The sequence below is a fragment of the Rhea americana genome, unplaced genomic scaffold, assembly GCF_003343005.1.
Source record: "Rhea americana isolate MKP2758 unplaced genomic scaffold, rheAme1 scaffold_60, whole genome shotgun sequence".
NCBI classification, from domain to species: Eukaryota; Metazoa; Chordata; class Aves; order Rheiformes; family Rheidae; genus Rhea; species Rhea americana.
The window spans coordinates 4,368,334-4,391,037 of NW_028186757.1; the positions used below are offsets into that span (position 1 = coordinate 4,368,334).

Genomic DNA, 22,704 nt, shown 5'->3' on the forward strand with positions numbered 1-22,704 from the left:
ATAATGCAGTAATTATTCCAGACAGAGCAGCAGCCATGACTTTCAAGTTTCAAAGGCTTCCTCTTGCTCCTGTTTGAGTTTTTCTTCCAAGCCTGGTACAAAGCTGTAGCAGATACAACAACTAATATTGACTCTAACTATGTTTGCTTCCTGGTGTGTGATCAGGTAGCTGGCAATTATGTAGTCACAAGACCAAACCATATGGCCTTTGAGAGAGAAGGGGAAAAAAAAAAAAAAAAAAGCCATAGTTGCTTTTGCAGTGACTCGCCCTTTGTTGCTGCAAGGTTGTTTTAGCACCAGCTACAACACCCTGTTAATGGCTCTCATGTGAGCAAGTGTCATCTGACAACTCTTAGCAACCTCACAGAGCTCAGAAGCAAATAAGAATCTGACATCAATGCCATATGGTTATCACACACACACACACACACAAAGAATAAAAACAACCCCGCTCCAAAAAAAAATACCCCCCCAACACTAAGAAACACACTTAAGAATGATTTTGCACTGCAATGGTTTTAATTTTGAGGATAAAGTATTCACACTAGGCCAAAAGTCCGATACTACGATTTTAAAAAGCATTTTTAAAAAGTAGAGGGGAAAAAAAGAAAAATTTCTGTAGCAAACATCAAGAGGATTGATACCAGATTTACAATCATGTGCCTAAAAGGCTATCCTGAGAATTTAAAAAGTATTCAAAGAGACAAATTCACAAATATTTCTCAGAGACACATATTTTAATTTCCAAAAACTGTTCAGATTACATGTATAACATTTTAATGGCAGTACTGATGACAAAAAATATCTTATAAAATACTTCTGCCAAAGAGAACAAGTTGTTAACAAACCAAAAAGAACACCACATTTTGCTCAGGCAGTTCTACTGCAGAACAAAGTCCTCTTTTCCCACCTCCACTTAAAGTATCCAATGCATAGCTGTTCATAATTAATCTCTCACATAGCTCTTTTCCATCTGTAGAGCTTTAGACACTTTACAAGATGACGACAATAGGGCTATTTCCCTTCCAGATTAAAAAGGGAGAAAATGACTTGGCTAATGGTTATCCACAAATACAGTAGCAAAGTTAAAAAAGTAGCAWGTTTGCAAGTTCTACATGCTAAATAGTACTGCATCCTACTAAGAAGAATTTTGTAATCCCACTAAATACCAATCACTGTCCTACTAGGCAAGAMGACAAATGGACAACTACAGCACAGGTAAGTTAAACAACTTGCTCAGTTGCACAAGAAGCCTATAGCAGTCAAAAACAAAGCTCAGCTTTAATTCCCAAACTAGTGAGACATGTACTAGATCACTATTACTCCCTTTCCCAAACAGCCAAAAGAAGCACAAAGCTTTGGCTTATTCTCAGGTTACTCAAAYGATGTAGCAGAGGATGACTTCTGTCCTTTTCCTCATTGACAAGCACTGCTCCAAATATCAGCATTCCTATTTATCTCGGAAGCCTGAATGAAAAGCAGCTGACTGCAGGTTTACTACTGCTACACTTGGGCCAGCATTGACAGCATTCAGTTCTGTTCCATCTTTCCCCAAGGGAGGAAAAAAACAAAACAAAAAAACACGCCCACCCACACACAAACCTCAAACATTWAGCTAAATTACTGTATTACTGGACTCGCATCTAATACTAGGAATCTAATAACTAGGAACACTGATAAGCCAACTAAATAAATGCTACAGTACTATCACAAAGTGCGTCTATCTGTAAATGTTATAAATTCCTGAATACTTCGGGAATTACCACTGGGCAAAGGGTAATCCACAGGGAGAGGGAGAGGGAAGTAAATCCACACAGGAAAACACTCTGAGTCTAATGAGTACATAACACATAATATGGAAGAAAGTGTCCTGCCCTCCAGATAAAACCCTCTGGGAAGTAGAGTTTAATCATTCTTTTTCTAGGCTATGTGACAGCATGTCACCTGCTCCGTTTGTAGGTCATTTCCTGCCCTTCATCTTGACTCTTTAGAGAATTGCCTAAATGTTTTCCATTTAAGGTGATACTTTAGCAGGGAAGATGGGGRAAAGAGGAAATATGAGATGGAGTTACCTAATTAAGAATAATTTTCTGTATGAACAACTGTCCACTAAAATCTAAACAGTTCTCAAATTTAATACAATCTTTTCAAAGTCTTCAGTAATGTTTTATTTTCCACAGTATCTTTTAGAAAAGAACTAGAGAAATGTAGAAAAGAAATTTGAATCATGCCTGCTGTTTCAGTGAGGATTTTTTGTGAAGATGCACTTYGCAAAAATCTATCTATCTGTCTATACATATATATATATACATAAAGCCTCAATCCCAGACATTTGGGACGAGTGCCAAAACAGCTTACGTTTATAGGTAAAGTGGAATATATTTTGTATTACTKAACGATGAATTTCTTTTCTTCAGTCCATTGAATAGTTTATGTAGAAGATGTGGACTCCCTCTCCCCTCCCCATTTTAAATATTTACTCAAAGTTACTCTTCCCCTTTTAAAAACCTTGAATAGAGAAGAGCTGTGCTGATGCCACACCACATTCTTTCTCCATAATCATTCAAAGTAGTCCTAATATGGTAGCATACTATTTAACCTCATATGAACCATCTTGTTTAAGTATGATACATAGTTATTAGCTTCATACAAGTTAGGCAGGATACATAACAGATTAGTCATGCAACAAGTGAAGGAACATGTTATTTACAGCACTTGTCTCAGTTTTAGATTTTAGTGTAACAAGGACTTGTGGTGGAGAAAACACACTTCTCCATGTTGGATCCCTGTACAGAAAGGTTACCATTCTTCTGGAAAGTAGTTCTAGACACTGCTAAATGAGAAGTAAAACAACATTATGGAGTTCCATGTTTGCAGTAAAAATGCATCTAGACTGCCTTAATGAAGGATGTTAGACTGAATTTTTGTAAAGCCGGAAGCATTTTTCACCATTGTAGTTGCTAGAAAGCAGTTTCAACTAACCAACCACAAAACCGTCACACACCTGATAGAAGCTAACACAAGCAGTTCTATACCAAGTTAAAGTTACCAGAAATTGCACACATCAGCTTGCCACAAACATCAAGAACAGCCTACTAAATCAGCGTTTCAGAACTCAAACACCACTCCTAAGTTCAGGCACTAAATTCACCGCAATTCATTGCCTTATAAGTCAGAAGTCTGGGAACTAAGTTTCTGAGAGTGTTTCAGTGCTAATGTAAAAGCCAAAACCAATATGCTTGAAGTTGTACCATAAATAGCACAGAGATGGTGCTTTCACCTGCTATCCCAGAAATGGGTTCCTTGCTAGCAAAGAGACAAAAAAAATCAAGACTCATAACTGCATTGAAAAGTTAAATTCAYGTATTTAATTTTACAAATAAGAGGGGGTATTGTTGTATATTTTTAAACTAGGGCATCAAACAGAACTTTAAAAAGTGCAAAAAAGATAAGCTCCCCAGACCTATATCCCAGGCTTTTCTCAACACAGAAATCCTTGCTTAGTCCTAATCAACCTTCCCCACTTTGTCCCGTAAGAGTTAATTCTCCCTAATCCTAGAAGCTTCTAACAGCCAGGAGATCTCAGTTTATCAAAATCAAGTCAAATATTTTGTAGAAGCTGTTTCATAACAATACATCTTGACAGTTTCAAAGACAGAAGGTGGTGTTCTTTATTTAACATTCTTGTGTGGGGAAGAGAGAGAGTTTGGTCTTTTCAAAGGCACTTCCAACAACCAACTTCCAGTTTTTCCTGGAGCCAAACAGCAGCTGCCTGTCGGGAGYGAGCAGTACTCGTTCCAGCATCTCYGAGTGCTGAGGAGCAGGCGGCCCGGCCGGCAGCGCCGCTCCACCTCCTCCCGCGCTCTGCACGGGTCTCAACCAATGCATCATTCACATGTCACTTGTTCCAGCAGCGCCATGTGACTGGGCCAGCTTCCAGGAACACTGCTACTAAATGCAGACACTGCCAAGGCACGTCTGAGAATCGCCTATGCCAGAAAACAAGATGAATTGAAATCTCTTATCCTGCCAGCGTTACTGTCTATGCTTTTACCACCTTCTCTTGAACAGGAGAATTAAGAATGACATACTACGCTTTTGAAGAATTTTGAGCAATATAATGGAAGGCAGAATCTAATATTTATAACACTGTACCAATTCTTGTTGCATTTCAATGCTATACTAAAGTACTGACAGATCTCAGACTTTAATATCTCCTACGTAAATCAGCAGGCCAGTACAGACATCACCACCACACCTTAGGGGCGGTATCCTAAGGCATAGGTTTGGTTGCATACGCTTTCCTGTTCCTCCTTCTTCTGTAAAGCCCTGGTTTTGTGCTTTGTTTTTTGTTTTCTTAAAGGAAAAAAAAAAAACTCTGTATGCAGCCTGCAAGCTCCTGTTCTAAGGGAGAGTTTCAAAATATGAAAAAATAAACAACAGAACTGAGTAAGAAACATTATTAAGTAAATATATCTTGTTTCCAACCAATACAGAAATACAAAAACACCCGTGTCCAAAAAAAAAAAAACATTCCCAAACCACCCCAATTTTTTTCTACTTAGTTGAAAAATACTCATTTTGCTTTAAACAAAAATCCTTCAAAGTAATTAAGAATATCTGCACATGAATAGTAATGTTTTTTGCAAATTTCTTCCGCATTTGTTATGAATGGGCTAGGTTCATCAGAGGGCTTTGTATTCTCTCTCAAGCCTTACAACCGAGCCAGCTAGGGTACTCTCCAGAGCTACAGAAACCATTTCAAATCCCCTCCTCTTCCCTGTTCTGAAGGCCCACTCCCATCTCACCAGAGACTGCTCTGAAGCAGGGACAGTCTCAAGCTCTGCCTAGAACTGTATCCCCTTCTTCCAAGGGAAACACCTTCTGAAGGAATTAACAGCTTCCCATCAATCCAAAAGTAAATTTTCAACAGTACATTCGTTCTTTCTTTCTCTCTCTCTCTCTCTCTTTCTCTCTCTCACACACACACACACACACAGTTACCTGGTTACTTTGTTCTAGGTGTTTCTTTTCAAATTCAAAGTGCTATTTAGGATCTACTTCTAAAACCAAATCTTATAATCCTCTTAAAAAAAAATGTTAAAATCCAAATCATTATATGCAGCACCATGGTTTWTGGTTCTGAATTTTTATTTTAATAGATTAACAACACACAAAACCAAAGAGATCAGTTGTAGCTATTTGGCACTGCTGAGGTCTGAAACAGTCCAGTTAACTTGGTGATTAATTAAAAAAAAGGTATCATTGGTGAGCCATCTGTAAATGGTTAAATTGAACTCTTGTTAAAACAAGATGTTTGTGATTCTTTTAAAATAGAGGAGAGAGAGCTGAAAAGTTAGCCGGCAATCACACGTTGGCAGATCTGAGACGGGAATGAAGAAAAACTAAAATTTGAATATTCATGAAAACTTAACGATCTATCCAACTGGCAAGAGAATATGAAAGAATACATGCACAAGAAGCCATACTTGATAACCTAAAAATTGCTACAACATGAACAGCAGAGTCCATCGCCTGTCTAGATGAATACCAGGAAATCCTGACTTAGATTGAACGAAGCGATAACTGCAGACGGATATAACGTCAACTCTGGCAWTTTTCATTAGTTATAGACAAAAATGTGTTTTGTTCTCCTTATGTTTGTCTATTGCATCCAAAATGCTTTCCTTAACCCTCAGTTGTAGGCAGTGCTGAAGATAACTTTCCAGTAACTGGTACTGAATCTTGAAGGCTTATATACCTTTAAGTTTCACTGCAAAGGAAAGAAGGAGCCAGGTCTTTTAAGGGACTGTACRGAAGAGTTCTGTTTACCACCAATTACACACAGGACTTTGAATGTATGAATAATCATTAAGTTACAAAATGGATTCTTGCTTAAAGCAGGTCAACTGCTCTAACAACTTTCATAGGGTCCTAAACATTTTCTTAAAACATACACATACATGCTTCATCTATATTTAATAGATAAAGACTTAAAATATACAGTCAGGCTTATACATGAAGGTATCCACACACAATAACATGCTAAAATTTGTGTGGCAAGTGGAAGTCACCAAATACCTAAACAAAAAAAAAATCCTAGGAAAGAGCCAGGAGCAATCTTGTCATAAAACAGAAAAACACTTCACACATTGGAGATTTGGCAATAGAAACAAAATATTAAATTGCTATATAAACTTACTGACTATAATTTTATCTGTTTAGACATTAGAAACCTTTCTCCTTGTGGGAAGGTAAAAACTAGTCAAGCTCCTTTTGCTCTCCAATAAAACACTGTGTAAGAAAATACTTTATTATTAAGAAATGTAAGAAATTTTGTCCCAAGATGAAATCTAGCAGTACAGACTAGCCAGATGCCTTCTTAACAATTACAGCTTCAGCTTAATAACAGAAAACCCACATTTACACACACCAAACCCCTCACCTTGTTCTCCAGTCAAGACAGGGCCCAGTGATACCACTCTAATGAAGTATACTCTGTAGTCAACTTTCAGTGCTTCAGTAATGCAAATAAAATRCCACTGTTTCAATCAGATTTCTAGTTTACAAGCCAACACCAAATCTGAACACAAATATGCAATTACTCCTTTAAGCAGTAAGCAAGGTTCAGAAGTTCAGGTTATCTTTGACATTCCATCAAGTGCTTTTTACCCAATACAGACAAAAACCTGGCAAGTGTAGCATCAACTGTGTACATAGGTTCATAGAGTTGACTGTTTAAAATAAAAGTAAACAAAGCCCATTATGAACTAAAACACTATTCCCTTTTTCTTCACCACTGCAGACTTATCCCTGGGCACACTGTACAGTCCAGCAATACATAGCCATTTTAGAATTACCAAGTGTCACTGAAAAAAAAAACAGCATTAAAAAAACCCTACTTTTTAAAACATACATTATTTGTCTACTTCCATTCAAAAGCATTCCCAAACATACTCCTGTATGCAGGACTAAACATAGGGASCTCTGAGCACAAGTTTAGTACCCAAATTGTTCCTGAACTAAACAGTAGTCTGATGTAGTTCACAATAGATGACACCTATAACCTCAAATGTCCCAAAAACTTAAGTCATCAAGTATTATTCACTCACTCTAGAATTTAGAATCACACGTGAAATATTTTTTTGGTACTTAGTAAGCATGCCATATACATCCACAGCCAGCCAGACATTATACATGRTATCTTGATAATCAGAGAGGGTTAATTTTTCCTACTCTTTACCTTGCAGTAATTTAGAAACTCTTTCAATGGTTGGTAAGGCAGAGTTTGGCACTCTAGAAGCTGTTTCAGCTGACTACCATGTATGCTCARCTTCCTCCAGGCAAAAAGCCAAGATCAAGCAAAAGCATAGATACATGCCACTGCAGTTGTCTGCAAAGCAAACTGAAGCCATCACCAGTTCCTAGCTCTTTATTACAGCCCTCTCAACAGAGCTGAGGACTAGAACTAGGATTGAGCCCTCCTCAATCACTTCTGTGTAAAGTCCAGTAGCTCAACATAAAGCAGTTATACCACTGACCTCCACACGGACGTGAGGGAGGGCAGCTCCAGCACACTGTCAACTCTGACGTGGAATGATAACCTCTAGTAAAGAATCAATTCCCACACAGCATGGATGAAGGTCATAGCATCTTAAACCACTATAGTAATTTGCCAAAAAACAAGTTTTAAAACATAGCTTCAAAACAGATGTGAACTTCCCYGCTGCTGTTCAGCTAGGCAGAGTGGTCTCTGCTTCTAACTTGCCTCTTCCTTGTGTCTGCACCAGGAAAGTTACCTCCTTTCTCACAGCTTAACCATTACCTGCCCAGCTTGCTTAACCCACTTCTGCTAAACAAGCCAGAATTTCAAAAACAGAAGGTCTACAATCCTTCCTATAGGATATTTTTTTCTTTTTAAAGCACAAGTGCAAGTTAGAGAGTTAAATATGAAGATCTTAGAAGATAGTTATTTTATGCGAATGTGAGGAAAGGTAAGGAAAGGTGGCAGACAAGGGCACAACTGATCAGCAACAGCTGGGTCAGTTCATATGTCCACAAAAATGTAACAAAAATGTCTGATTATTAACATGTAGATTAATTCATCTCTATTGACAGTTAGGAAGGCTTGTGAAAATATGCTTTTCCAGACTAGACAAGGCCTTAATATTACTGCATTATATTAACTTCTGTAAAGTGATCCACACTCAGTGAAAGAATAATTCAAGAATAACCCACCTAGAACTGCACATTCAGGATTTTGTAGGTCATTCTCTCATGAGTTGCCCCAGAAGAAACTATCTAATGYACTCTACTTAGTGTTCCTGAACTCCTGGAGCTGTGCACTTACATACCCAGCCCCCAAAGCTGACATGTTTCAAGTGTTAAGATAATATCCAGATTCAGAATTCAGTGCAAAGACTCCTGACAGAAATACAGAGCACCAAGTTCATTCAAGTCACTTTTCTCTGATAAWAGTTAGCAGACTTGATGATATTAAAAGCTAGGAATGATTATGCAAGAAAGCTTCACTATAAAGTACTATACTATAGTAAACTGTTCAGACTTGTAATTTGAAAGTGCTAACATCAAATCAAGCCTGTTAGCACTCCTATTAGAAGGGTAAATAAATACTGASAGCTTGTGTATTTAATATGGCTGATTTCTTTAGCACGTGAAAATTCACCAAGCACCTTGGAGGAGAGAAGTTGAACTATAATATATTTAAGTGAGAACACACTGCACAGAAAGCTCCAAACAGGTTCAGTAATTACATCACACAGTTCAAGTTTCACTTCAGTGCAATCTATGGAAGGAAAATCACAAGCCAGTTTTAACAGTAGTAAATGTGATGTGAAACTCTCATCATGTCCATATTATCAGTGCAATCATAGAAATTTTACCCATACCCTGGAAGCGCACTAACTGGTAAAACAGAAATATTTTAAYTGCTATTATGCAAAAGCATCAGTACTTGCCCTAAGCGTAATTGGGAAGCCATAGGCATTATAAATGAAACTACTAAGCTAGACCTCTCCATGCCTCAGCAGGATGCTTCACAATCTGCAATGAAGCTTGTCTTGTGACCCAAATTTTGTATATGAAAATATGACATTGCTATGGTGTCTGAATGACAGACACATACAGATGAGGCAGATCATCTGGGGGGAGTGATGCAAGAGATGCAAGCACTGTTAGAGGAGTAGAAAGTAGAATAGAAAACAACCTGAGCCTGAGGAGTAAGAAGGAGAAGCAGAACATACAGAAGAGATGATTTCATGACAAGCAAAATGAAGGAGAACAGCCATGTTCAGCTTGTTTGCCAGAACAGTAGTAATCAGACATTTTATCACAGGAAGGGAGTGGGAAGGTGTAGACAGACACATCTTCTGTCTTCACAGCAGACACATCCAATTCAGAGTCCTCCTTTTCTCACTTATTCTCTCTAGCAAGGCTGTTAACTGCCACCCTCCAGAATCAAACTTCTCATCTTTCACCTAACAAATGAAAATCTTCACATACAAATACTGATAATTAGGATATTCTAAAGACATTTTCCTTATAGCACTTTAAGTGACACATTACAGTTATAGATGATGTGGTCTTAATCAGGGATGTACTAGCATTACCAATGTATTAGAAACAACTGTTGAAAATACAAGATGTCACACATGGCTCTAAAACCAAACTTTCCCTTCAGAAGCTATCCCCCAACACCAATAAGATGCAAAGTAGCTCATCAACAAGAGCAGGTGACTGTTATTATTAAAAAAGAATAGCTAAAGGAGCAGGTATCTCACAAAGGTTTGTAGCACATGTAGTCAATATTCATCCAAGGAATTCTCTTTGCAAAGAGAAGTCCTTAGCAACTTCACTGTAGCAGCCTTCTGGCTTCAAAAATGCCACACGAAAAATACTGAAAGGTCAGAACAAGAAATAAACCGTTTTTATGAAAATAACTACTACATTTTCTGGACCCTTCTCACACAATTATTCAGTGGTGTTTGTTTGCACTACTGTGAACAGCAGGGCTTTTGGTCTTCTGTTAATCATTGCTAGGACCAGAACTACAGTGAAAGGCCACTGCCATGCACATCTATATCCCACTATGTCAAAGCAGGATAACACGATGATGAATGACTAAAACATTTATGTCAAACTTCTGTCATCTTCCTTTCCTCTCAAGTTTTAATAAAGCTATTCTGTTACTTCAACTAAATTTATATAAAAAAAAATCTAGTGAAGTCAGCCTCTACTGGCAAGAAGACTCTGCATCAGCTTTTAAAAAGTTTCTGTATAAATTCATCTATTATGAATGAATATCCAAATTTTTCAAGCCCAAAGCAGCTCTATTTTCTCACTCATATTAACCCATTTAAGTCAACAAAAAAGTATTTGCTTACAGTATTAGCATCATTGTTTTAGATTGTAATGTGTTCTCTTTATGGACATGTGCTGTTAAGTGTAGATAGCTCCAAGGTCTTCTGTTGCTACAATACTTTGAATCACTTTATACTGAGCATAATATGCGGCAGAGTACTCATTTACCCAGTCTTAGACATGTGAATGGCAAAAGTACCCTAAGAATACAGCATCAACTACCTGCTATCCAATTACATATCAAGGTTTTAAGAGTCAGGTGTGTAGAAACACACAAGCTARTTATGCAACATAAATTACTCATAAAACAGAAACAAGATGAGCCTACTGGCAAAACAACTTGATAAACTAGATGAAATGCATCTTTTCTTGGAAGTAGATGAAATAACCAAGGTCCCTCCTGGAATGTCAGTAGCCTATATATTTTCATACAGCTTTTTAGGTACCCAAGGCAAGAAAATCGTAAGATTTTCTTCCTGTAACCTTGAAGKAGAAAGAGTTTATCTCACAGAAAGGCTAAAAGAACCCAAGAGGTGTTCAGTGACATGAGTGTGGAGGAGGAGGGAAAATCCAAACAATTTAAGAGGGAGAAGAACAGCCTTTATTCCTGCAAGCTCAAAAGCCAAAGGATTTGGGTTTTTGCTTGCTTTCCTTAAAAAGAGCCCCAGGCTAGAAGCCTAGTTTCCATGTCAGAAGACCATACTTTCAGTCACTTCCTCACCAAGCAGTTGTCTTGAGCAAGACTATAATCTTCCAGCATAATTACTTTTTAGCTTTCATTACTGAAGAAAGGCTAATGTCGAAACAGAAATATACTACTGCACCTTAAGGCTCATCRTCAGCTGTCAATAAAGAGGTACACAGCCAACATTTGCTGTTTATTGTTCCCTACCCCAATGGTTAGGGATGACCCTGGACTTAATTTGCCTTCCTACAGCATATGAAATAGTAATTTTTTTTTATTTGTTTTTTAATGCTTTTTAAAGGATTTACAACCATATACGTAGAGGTATAATTCACGTGTGAAGACGTACCTAGGTGCTTATTAACTTTATTGCTTTTTGGATGCCTGCAAAGCTGCAAGCTCAGTAGAAACCCAACTAGGCTACAGGAATTTACTAAAAAGCATTTCATTTTAACAAAGACAAAACAAAATGACATGCAAGTAAACTCAAAACAAAGTTCCTTTTCCAGAGGGTGGAATATTGCCAGGCTGGTAATAAATGCTGTGAAATAACGCTTAGTGAGTAGGATCTCACCAAGCATTTTAGCACTATGACCAAAGGAATTGCTAGTATCACCTGCCAAACAAATGATCTCATACACCAAAGCTAACAAACTGTTACCAGACAGATATCCCACAGTTAAAACATGACATCCGTTCCATTATAGACACCAGAAGGAGCAACTGATATTTAGCTGAAGTAATAGCCTGTTTGCAAGTTTTAAAACTAGCTGAAGTACCACAGTCTCATATTTTATAGAATTTATATGAAGTGAAATTGTTTCCTATTTTTAAACATCTCTTGCAACGCATAACAATATCAAAGAAAATGTATCGAAGATTAGCATGCAGGAACACATTTGGCAGTGAAAGCATAATCTTYCACAAAGTCTGAGGCATTTCTCTTCATTCTTACGTGCCCTGGATATAGGCTCTGCATATACTAGTTTCACCCCTTGTTAGGAGATTTGTAAAATCTTAGTCCTTAGTTTAATGAGAACTTCCATCTTTCATGTTGAAAAAAACAGCAAAGCATTCTTGTGAAATCTCATTCTAGAATCAGGTAAGAACAATTACAGATGAACTGCTGTAAATTTAACTACAAAACACCTGCAACTCATATTTAGTTCTTTAAAGCTATTCCCCAGCACCTTACCCAAGTATTCACTCAGCACTAGAGATATTTTAGTTTTGAAACACTACATGCTTATTAAATATCCTGCTTCATCTCTAAAGTTTAAAATTCTAGGAGAGGGGGGATGTTTTGTTTTTGCAGTAATAACTGGCTTCTAACTAGGCACATGACCCTGGTAGCACTCCAAAATATGTACTAAAATACACTAACTCAATCTTCTAAGGGAAATAACAGTTGATAAGGGAATAAGAAATATTTTAAGGAAATCTTAGCTACACATAAATACCTATTTCTCACATGTGAAGTAATAAGGGTTTCTCAAAGTTAGAGATAAAAAGACATATAATTACAATCAGAAASTTTCATTGAAAGGTATACGTATATATTTAAGCAGAAAGCAGTCATAACAAAAAACAGAAGCTGAAGATCTATACACAAAACTGTTTTGAAAAAAATACAGTATTATATCAAATACCTGTCTGTTCCCCAGATGATTTCTGATTTCTGTTTTTAGAAATAATTAAAATATTGTACAAATTTAAATACTACCCTTCTACCATTAAATTCAAAACTAGTATTTCCATTATTTTGCAGGGAGGCACAAGCCAGTAAGAAGTCTTACTATCCTAATAGCTCTATATTAGCATCTATACCTCATGTTTACTTTCTCCTCACCCAGCAAGTAAGAGTTGCATTTATATTAGCATGCATTGGAGACTTGATCCACAGAGTGAATTCATTGGTGCTAAGGACCTGACACCCATACTATATCTTTTGACCAGTTCTAGTCTGGTCCCAAGGACTGAATGCCCATTAATTGTTGGAGCACATATTCTAATTTTGTTTAATCCAAGGGAATCTAGTCTGCACACTGAAGCYGCTTGGCTCTGACAGCCTAAGTGGAGACATTTGGGAGGTTTCTTTGAAAAGTGCACTCCTGACCCAAATTAAAATGCTAATGCTCCCAAGAAACCATTCCCTGTGGCTCCACACATCACATCTCTTTTTCTATGAGCCTGTATCAGCTTGTTCTGGTAAACAGCATGGAATTAGAAGCTTGCTTTTCTCTTCAGAGCCGAAGAGAAGCAGCAACTCTGATATTTGGTCACTTTTTAGCTTTAGTTAAAGGAGAGCAGGACAATGGAATGAACACTCAGAGAACTYGTTATGGGCAACTCTGAAGCCTGGTTAGGGACCCTCTGCAACAACTTCTATACAAGAGGTCAGATTATTAGAAAGCAAAAATTCCCAATTGTGCACTTGAGGGAAAAAAGCTTTGAAATCAGTTACAGGATGTAATATCTAATAAAGATATCTTTAGTGATTTTTTTATAGCTTTTGTTGAGGGAGTATGTAAGAAGACGTGCAGGCTCCTAAGAGTTTCATAACAATTCAGGGTGCAGATACAAATTATCAATGATCTCACAGGGCCTCTTAGGAGAGCCATAGGCAGCAAGACAGATACTGAACATAAAGAGACCTTACTAACCAAAGCATGGAGAAAGAGCAAGAATCACCAAAAATCCTTAAAAATATAAGCTTGCCATTACGACCAAAGAATGATACCACTATTCTGGCTCTAACAGTGACCAGCAGTACATGCTTGATATAGAGGTTACAGAAAGAGCAAGTCTTTCCCTTTACTTAGGTCCAATCATACATTTTGATTTAAACAGAGATTACTGTTTATCAGAAAGCCTATCAGAAAGTTGTAGCTCAGCTTCTAAGATCCAGTAAGTATGGTTCTGCCAAAAAGTCTTGTAGCACCTTTAAAAAATTCTAGTAAGGAAGAAACTTAATGAATTATTAAAAGGCAAAAAACCCTACATTCAAGATCCTTTAACAACTTTATTAATCAAATATACCAAAACTAAACAGGGAAGGAGTAGTGGTAGTACATAAAGAGAATGATGATTACCTGTAATATTGTTCAATTAAAACCATTTTTGCTTAAAGTGTCACATCATTAAATGGTATTCAAACTGAAAAACCAAGCATGCAATATCAAACTTAAGGAACAGATAGAAAGAAGGAAAAAAAAATAGGCCCTAACCTCCCAAAATATTCCAGCTGGAACAATTTCATTGACTTTAAAATGCGATACACACAGTGCACAGGATCTGTCTGCRTGGAGCTCCTCAAAGAATCCAAGAACCTTAAAACTAAAATTAACAGCATTAATCTGGTTTTGTATCTCTGATACAGAGTACTTTGAAGAATAAGTACAAGATTTTAAGTACAAGGTGAAATATGAAGAGTAACTCAGAAACTGCCAGTTTAAATGTAGAAAATAGCTTTGTTTTCTTTCAAACTGAAAGGTTCCTTAATTCATAATGTGGATGAATGCTACAAAGARTAACTAGCAAAACAGTATACAGATGCTACAGCCTCCCAAAATTCACCAGTGTTGTTGTCTAATATAAATGCAGCACCAGTGCTGTACCCTGTCATTTTTACAGGACTCACCTTATAATCAAAAATATGCTAACGCAGGTTGATGTTACTCCATCTTTCATCAYGATCTTGTAACTTTGGCCATGTGTACGGCTATGGTCCAAAAGGACCATCTTTGAAATCAAAGATTGTTATGGTGATCTTTCTTACTTGCACTATGGCACTTGCTCAGTAGATGAACGATAAGAAAATAGGTATTTTCTGCCTTCCCTTAGCATTCCTAATAGTTTCAGCAGTTAAAGTCCAGACTCCAATTCAGTCCTTTACGTTGTCTGATCACAAGACCAGTGAACTCATGCTGAGCAGAAAGATGACAACACGGAGGTTACTGGGCACGCTTGTGATAGGTACTCTTCTCACCAGGACTGATTGGGTCTTGTGAGCGGTAACATAGCTCCAAACCACTGACCTGAGCAAAAGGCTGTCCCTGAAGGTTTAGAAAATAGAATAACCCAGTATCGTATGGAGATTACATAAGTAATGCAGTAATATTAGCTGATTATTTCCTCCTGTGCGGATCTGGGACATCACAGGCAAAGAGCAGGGAAAGGTACCTACCTCTCAGCGGGTCATCAAGTCATAAGCATTTATTTAGGTCACAACAATTAAGCCGTTTTTAGTTTTCCTGCCGCGAAGCGGCGTGAACACGCGTTATCGCAGTAACGGCACAGGAGCGCTAAGAAAGCGAGCCAGCCAGGCTCGGCGCTCCTCGTCCCGTCCCGTCCTCCTGCGGGGCTCGGAGGTAAGACGGGAGCTGCGCGGCTCCCGAGCGCGAGACTTCCAACTCGCCCATAAAATGGCTGAGAGATCACAGCGGGGGAAGAGACGGCGGGGAAGAAGCCACGCCGGGCAGCAGTGCCCCCCGCCCGGCCGCCTCCCTTCGGGCGGGCTCGCCCGCGGCTTGGCGCGTCCCCGCCAAGGCGGGCGCCGCGGGGCAGCGAGACCCCCACGCCGGCAGCCAACGGCTCCCGCTTCCCCGCCCGTCCCCAACGGCCGCCGCGCGCGCGGCGCCGCGGGCCCTTCTCCCCCCACCCCCGCGGCTGCCGCCGCTGCCTCCCCCCGGCCCCGGCGCTCACCTGAAGGCGGGCCCCTCCCGCGGGGCCCGGCCGTGAGGCGCCGCGGCGCTGCCGCCCCTTTTGTTGAAGAGCTTCTGGAGCAGGGTGGGGGCCATGCTGCCGCCCTGCCCCCGCCGCCCCGGCCCCGCGCTGCCTCACGCGGCGGCTCAGTTGGCAGCGGGCGGCGGCGGCCGTGGCAGCATCCCCGCCGCCGCGGAGCCGCCCAGCATCGCGCGGAGGAGCCGAGGGGAGCGCCGGCCGAGCGGCCGGCTCGCTCAGCCGCGCCGCGCCGCTGCCGGCGGCCGCCAGTCACCTGACCGAGGGGCCGAGCCCGCCCTCCTGCGGGACGGAGCGCGCCGCCAGCAGCAGCTGCGCCACGGGCACGCGGACGCGCCGCGTCCCTCGGGAGCTCCCCATTGGCTGCGCGCCGCCCCGGGCCCCGCCCCCAGCACGTGGTAAACGCGGGCAGCCAGCCTTAAAGGGGCGCGGCTGCCACCCCTAGCGCGAGGTGGCGCGACCGTTAGGGCCGTTGGCGGAGGAGATGGGGGTCCCGCGCGGCCTCGCGGGTGTGCGGCCGCCGGGAGAGACGARGCCGTGTACAAACGCGTATGTTTAGGCACCTAATAACGCGGTGTGTATGTCTGGATGTATATTTATGCATATATATATATATGTGTGTGTGCGTGCATGTATGTGTATGTACAGCATTTCATATACACAGAATATGTACATGCACATATACATGTAATACACACACTTCGATGTGTATTTTTTTATATACTGTACATGTACACATGTAAAGTGTCTATTTGCTTTCCTGAGCTGCAACTTTTTCTCCTAATAAAGGGAAACCTGCACACTATTGCACAAGATAAACCATTACATAATAGCATTTTTTCCCCCCCCTCCATGGGCTGATACTGAAATGTCACTGCTACAGTAGAAGTTTCACCTTCTCTGTCAAACCAGCCAAATTCACAATCAAAAAAAAACCATCTGTTGGGCTGTTGGAAAGTTTGGGTCTTGTGTTTGCTACTGATCTTTGCTATGTACACAAATCCAAATCACAGATCTGGAAAAGTTTTAATCCAATCTTTTCTAGACGTAGTTTGTATAACAAGAGGTCCTCCAACATCAAATTGTAGAAGTACTTTGATTTCTTACAAGAATCTGAACTTTGATTTCAATCTTTATGCAAACAAGTACATTTTTGCATTAAGGTAGTCCTGTTGTGACATTGCAGGGTTACAGCCTTGTTCTGCTCACTTCTCTTTATTTGATGTATTGCACTCAGAAATTCATTAGACAATAATATTTAGGCACTGTTTGGAGCTTCTTTCATTTGTTTAATTTGGGGAGAATGATTGTGTTTTGCCCACCAGCAGGATCATATTTTCATAGTCCATCAAGAGAACATTGATCTGAATGCTCATATTCAATCAGCTAAGGAGTTGCATAGTAAGGTGCAGCAAACAAACAATCATTACATCTTCCTTTTCTTTTTCAGGAAACCTAGAAAACCACTGGAGGCTCTTGAAATACACAGGACATGAAATTCCAGTGACAGGTCTTGCATCTTTTCTTGCTGCACATACTTAGTGTGTAAGAGAGAGAAATTCTAGACTTGGCTGCTTTGCAAAGAGGGGAAGAGACCTGGAAAAAGAATAAGATGGCAATAGGGAGATATTTTTTTTGAAGGGGAATGAAGGATACTACTACGAGTTTTTTGAACTCCCAGGTCACTAAGTGCTATCTAACAGGAAGATGCAAATCAGTGTCCTTTTTCAAATTTGACTATCCAAATACCTTTCTCTCACAGCACACAGCCCTGAAAAGTGTGTCAGCAACATGGTGGACTGTGTAGCAATTTTTCCCATAGAAATTACTGTAACAGCCAGAGATGCATACAATGACTTCAAACACACAAATACAGAAGAACAATATATACATATCGTATGGAGAAAAGTGAGGCAAATGCAGGATCATCAGAATTGCTGACTGACAACTCAACATCCAAAAATGACAGAAGTAGTACAGGACATGCTGGCTTTGGACCCAGCTTTTCTCTGACTGGAGAAGTTGATTTCTCTTTAAAATAAAAATCAAAGGTTGAACGCCTACTGGCTGAGAGTCTGATCAGTATATATCTCTCTAACACAAGACTGAATCTCGTAATGCTCAGGTGACTTTGTCTAAAGGTCCGTTCCTGGGAGGAATCACCACTTTGAAGGGTCTCAGCCACTTCATCTGAACATTCTCTCTGAATACCCAATGTAAATCTTTGAGCATGAATATTCTTGTGGCTTCTGATTCTTCCTTTCTACCATCATCACCAGATGCCCCTTGCTCATTACAGTCAGTCTTTTCAGTCGAGGATGAAAGACAGAAAAATAAGGCAATGATCATCATCAAAGTGCTCTGATAGTACATTAAAARAGATTTGAATAGCAGGGTGCAACTGGTCAAAATGAAGGACATCATAGTTGGCACGGTAGTCAATCTGAATAAGAAAGTAGGCACACAGCTCCAGAAATGAGCRCTGAACTGTACTTCTCAGAAGTCTTAAGAAATGTAATGTTGCAAAGACTGTGGCTACTACTCTAGGGCTATGTCTGCATTAACCAGTAGTGCTCACCAGTGCAGGCAGAATTGTAGACTAAACCTGTTGGCTAAGAGACCTCAGTTTCCACACCATACACATTGTACAGGATTTTATTTTAGGCTAGTTGTAGTCTGGTCCTGTGCACAGGATAATTATCAGTGGCTGGAGCATGCTAAGTGTGTTCCTGAAACACATCTGATTTAGTTTCATCTGCATATAACCCAGTTTGTGTGCTTGGACACCACTCCAAAACTTGAAGGAAAGCAGTTAGCAGGGACAACTGGGAGATTCACTTAAAAATGCATTTCTGATCTATAGGTTGGCTGATGCTCAGCCCAAAAGTAGTTCACAGTATTTTGGGGGGGGGGGGGTTTATGTGTCAGTATGCTTTCAATTTGCTAACAAAACATTAAGACACTGCTTCCTTCTAGAAGCGTATTATTTCTGAAGTTCATTCCTGAAAAATCATGGAGCAAACACAGCATAATCAGCAGAGGACTATGAAGCAACTTTCACAATCAGTATGCACTATCCCATCTCTGACGGAGTTGGCTGTAAAGTACACCTAACAAAACAAGTGGGCTGATTTTTCACTATCCCATGTGTGCAAAATATGAGCAGGTGTAGAAGAAGCAAAGCCATACCAACTGTCAAGCAAACATCATTTACAGCAAGATACTGCCTCTGCAGCCCTCACTCTTAAATAAAACAAAYAGAAGTATGCCATATGAAAATCAAAACCTTATTTATAATAGTACCAAAAGGCCAGACTCTTTATGTACAGAGAAAGCTGTTGGTGTATAAAAGGGATCATTTACATCCTAAAATAGCTGAATGCTTTTAAGTGTTTCTGAGTTTCACAGAGCATAAATCTCTCAAGATTCTTCTCTGAAATACTTACGAACTAAGTTTTATAGCCAGGACAGGCTGGAATAAAAGCCAATCTCCTAAGTAATACTCAGCCTCCCTACCACTTAGACATAGATGAAACTTTTAGTTCCATTATGGTTGCTTCCTTTTCATACTTTCCCAGTCTTGAACGCACAAGTCCAAAATCCTCCTAAACCTCTGTAGTGAGAATGAGGCTTTGTAGGAACCACAAAAAAAGAAGCCAGAACAGGTAAGTGCTGAAGATTTAACAAAAAAGTTAATCTAGGATGTCTGTTAAATACTTACTTACTCCTTAGTGTGTTGGTGCATATTTTATAAAGTTGTATGAATTCATGTAAGTCTTGCTATGTTTTGTAGGATATCAGTTACATTTTGAATTCTGTAAAATAATTAGAATCAGATTTCCTTGCTACTTCACACATGCTGAGTAAAATGTAGTATCAAGAAATGTCTAGGATCAGTATTTCTCCACGTTGTTACCATTTAGCATAGTAAGTCTAAATGACTTTGTACAGAGAACTTTAAAAACATATTATAAAATGTATTATACCTTGCAAACAGGGAGAGGAGCAGACAGTAACAGAGAGTTTRGGATTGCAGCCTCCTGCAAACTAGCTTACTCATCCTTCATTGAATGGAGTGTTACATAACTTGTGCTGTTGCTGCAGCAACTTTCCCCAGCCTCTGAAAAATGACATAAAGGTATTGCCTTAATATAGATAGGCAGTTTCACTCTCTTTTTACATAAAGGACAAAGTCAATGAAAAATGACATTTTAAGAGGAAGTAATAATTTAAGGTAATTGTTTTAGAATTATTGGTAAATATTAATGTATATAAACACTTCATTTCTAACAATCTAGTATTAAAATAGAGAAAAAAAGACAGATAAAGGATATCTTTGTAAWATCACCAATAAAATATTGAGTAATGTGAGAATTGGGTGGTGTAAAGGCAATGGTAGGTATTCACAATCATTTGAAATCAATATTGTTGCTTAYGCATCTTGTCAAGTTTCATAAAGCAAAGGTACAGTGCTTTTTCCTCCAGAGGAGCTCAAAGATGTATATACCTGTGTATGCTCTGACACTTGTTTAGAACGTGGTTTGTTTCCCCGCTACAACAGAGTTGTCAGAGTTAGACTATATGTCTAAGCCTCATGCCTGGGAATCCATCCAGAGCTTCGTTGGAAATCCTCATGTCCCAGATTTTAAAAGGCAAAATCTGTTATGGCCCTTACWATTTGCTGGTTGCACTCTTGTCTTTTAATCCATACTCATATAGTTCATCCCACCAGCATTAGATACAGACCAAAAAGACTCTCTACATAGTAAAGAATACAGTCATGATAATGATTTAAATGCCTTCTGGTAATAATTCTTTCCAATAAATACCATTATATATTTCCATGATATTACAGAAATATACAGGACATATTTGTATCGAAAGTGAGACAAGGAGTTATATAAGATCCACATGAAAAGAACCCTTGCTCTGACTGATCTTTGAATCTGATCAGGCTGCAGTGTCATATCCTAGCAAGTATGACGTTTATCTACTAGTAAGACTCAAACTAATTTTACTGGGTTTCCAAAGCTGTATAGGCAGGAAAATAAACATCTGAATTAAAATAAAAACAGTTTAACAAACAATTCAGCTACTGCTTATATTCAAGAGGTATTGCTTTGCAAATATTTACTAAATAAACTATTAAAAGTATCTAGCTATAGGCAATGTTTGCATAACAGGAAATAATTTTAAACTACAAGATCATAAAGCATTACAGGATCAAAAATCAGTAATTTTACTACTTGAAAATAGAGAATTCAAGGGACCTTTTAAAATAGCTCTGACTTAGGGATTATTTATCTATAAATTTAACATATAACTTAATGCATTAGTTTGATCACAAAATCACTCAGTAAATTCTTCAAAGAAGTCATATTATACCAGGTTTTTACAATTGATGGATTGATACTTATAGTATATATACTATCATAGAGTAGTATCACTACTAATAGAATAGTTACATTACTATAGTGCCTGGGAGGTAACTCATTCTGCTCACATATTTTCCAGTCCGTCCTAATGACATTGGGCAAGTTGATCATTTTCTCTCTTGCTGAGCTCACATCTTAAAATTAGCACAATAACCTTAATCTTTCCCTGTCTTGTCTGGTTAGATTGCAAGCCRTTTGGGATAAGGATTGCCTCTTTCTTTGTCCCTCTGAAGTACCTTGCACATAGAGTCTTCCAAGCAACTATTGTAATATGAATTATTAGCCTAGAATCTAGTCTATTCCAACTTGGCTAGGACAAAAACCTGCAGGGACTGTGTAAGTCTGCTCCTGAAGAACACATCAATAATTCTTCCTGAGGGGAAGCTGCCAGCTGCTCTCAAGGGGTGGAAAAAAAAGCCAAACAACTAAAAGCACTTCACTAAGATGTCCGCTACAGAAATCTAGATCGTACTCTCTTGGCTAATTTCTGTCCCACTGAGATYATTTCTCCCACTCCACTGCACTTCACCTATGATAAATCTTCTTGGCCAATGACCATGGCCGAACGCACGATGACTTATAGATGACTTTAAGCTCTGGTGGCCTTTGACACGGAGCATGCAAAATCCCTGACCCAGCTGCATAACCTGGCTCAGAGAGGGAAATKCCTTCGTGTGGTTCCACTAGTTTCTCACTAAGTGTTCCCAGATGGTAGTGGATGACTTTTCCTTCTGTTAAGGGCTCCCAGATGTGATACACAACAGCATTCAATGCTGATCACTTCTTTTATTCAACGTCTGCATAGAGGATGTGAAAATAATCCTGATGTAGTATATGGACTGCACTGTTATTGATATCAATGCCATTTTCTTTTTTTTCTTTCAATATAGGAATTACAACTGCTCTGTGATACTCCTAATATTGAAGGTACACAGAGAGATAGATGAAAAGCAGCCTGCTGATGCTCATGTCCAAAAATTCAAAGATAACAAGAATTAGAGAAAAAAAACACCTTTGGAGAATACAATGAATCCTAAAATGAATGTAATTTCTGGGATGCATTAGAGAAGGCCAGGGAACAGAAAGGCTCATTTTGGCTGGCAGTGTTTCCAGGACTGTTAGGTTAGCAGAAAGAGTTAYCTGGCATTTCTAAGTGAGTCACTTTTGACAACCTACCCCTTTTTGAGAGAGTCGCAATCTTACAGAAAAACTGCACTTCTAGTGTAAAAGAAAACCGAATCCAAGCAAGATCAAAGAGCGCTGAGCATCACCCAAATCGGCAGGCCTTCTGCACCATCGAGAGCGCACTTCTGCTTCGCTGCAGATCGCCTTTAAGCCCCTCGCGGCCGCTGAGCGCGGCTGTACCGAGCAGACACAAAGCGAGGCCAGGTGAGCAGCCAGGCCGCGCACCGCGCCCGCCGCCGCGCGCGGCCCTTCACGCGCTCCCTCGCCGCCGCTGCCGGC

General features: G+C 39.5%; 1 protein-coding gene and 2 long non-coding RNA genes across 4 annotated transcripts in view; 1 reads left to right on the forward strand and 2 right to left on the reverse strand.

The window, feature by feature from the left end:
- FNIP2 (folliculin interacting protein 2) overlaps positions 1 to 16,080 on the reverse strand; it is a 52,782-nt gene extending 36,702 nt beyond the window's left edge. For both annotated transcript variants that reach the window (XM_085319892.1, XM_085319890.1), the window contains exon 1: positions 15,770 to 16,080. In XM_085319892.1, the coding sequence (XP_085176018.1) occupies positions 15,770 to 15,864 (95 nt within the window). In that variant the 5' untranslated portion in view covers positions 15,865 to 16,080. The remainder of the gene's footprint in view (positions 1 to 15,769) is intronic.
- Positions 16,081 to 16,251: 171 nt separating this feature from the next.
- On the forward strand, positions 16,252 to 17,868 carry LOC146587290 (uncharacterized). The gene is made up of 2 exons (XR_014897710.1): positions 16,252 to 16,379; positions 17,256 to 17,868. It is a non-coding gene; the product is annotated as an uncharacterized LOC146587290 (long non-coding RNA).
- On the reverse strand, positions 17,768 to 22,612 carry LOC146587291 (uncharacterized). The gene is made up of 3 exons (XR_014897709.1): positions 22,417 to 22,612; positions 19,792 to 19,925; positions 17,768 to 17,836 (listed from the first exon to the last, which is right to left on the reverse strand). It is a non-coding gene; the product is annotated as an uncharacterized LOC146587291 (long non-coding RNA).
- Between the last annotated feature and the right edge of the window lie 92 nt (positions 22,613 to 22,704).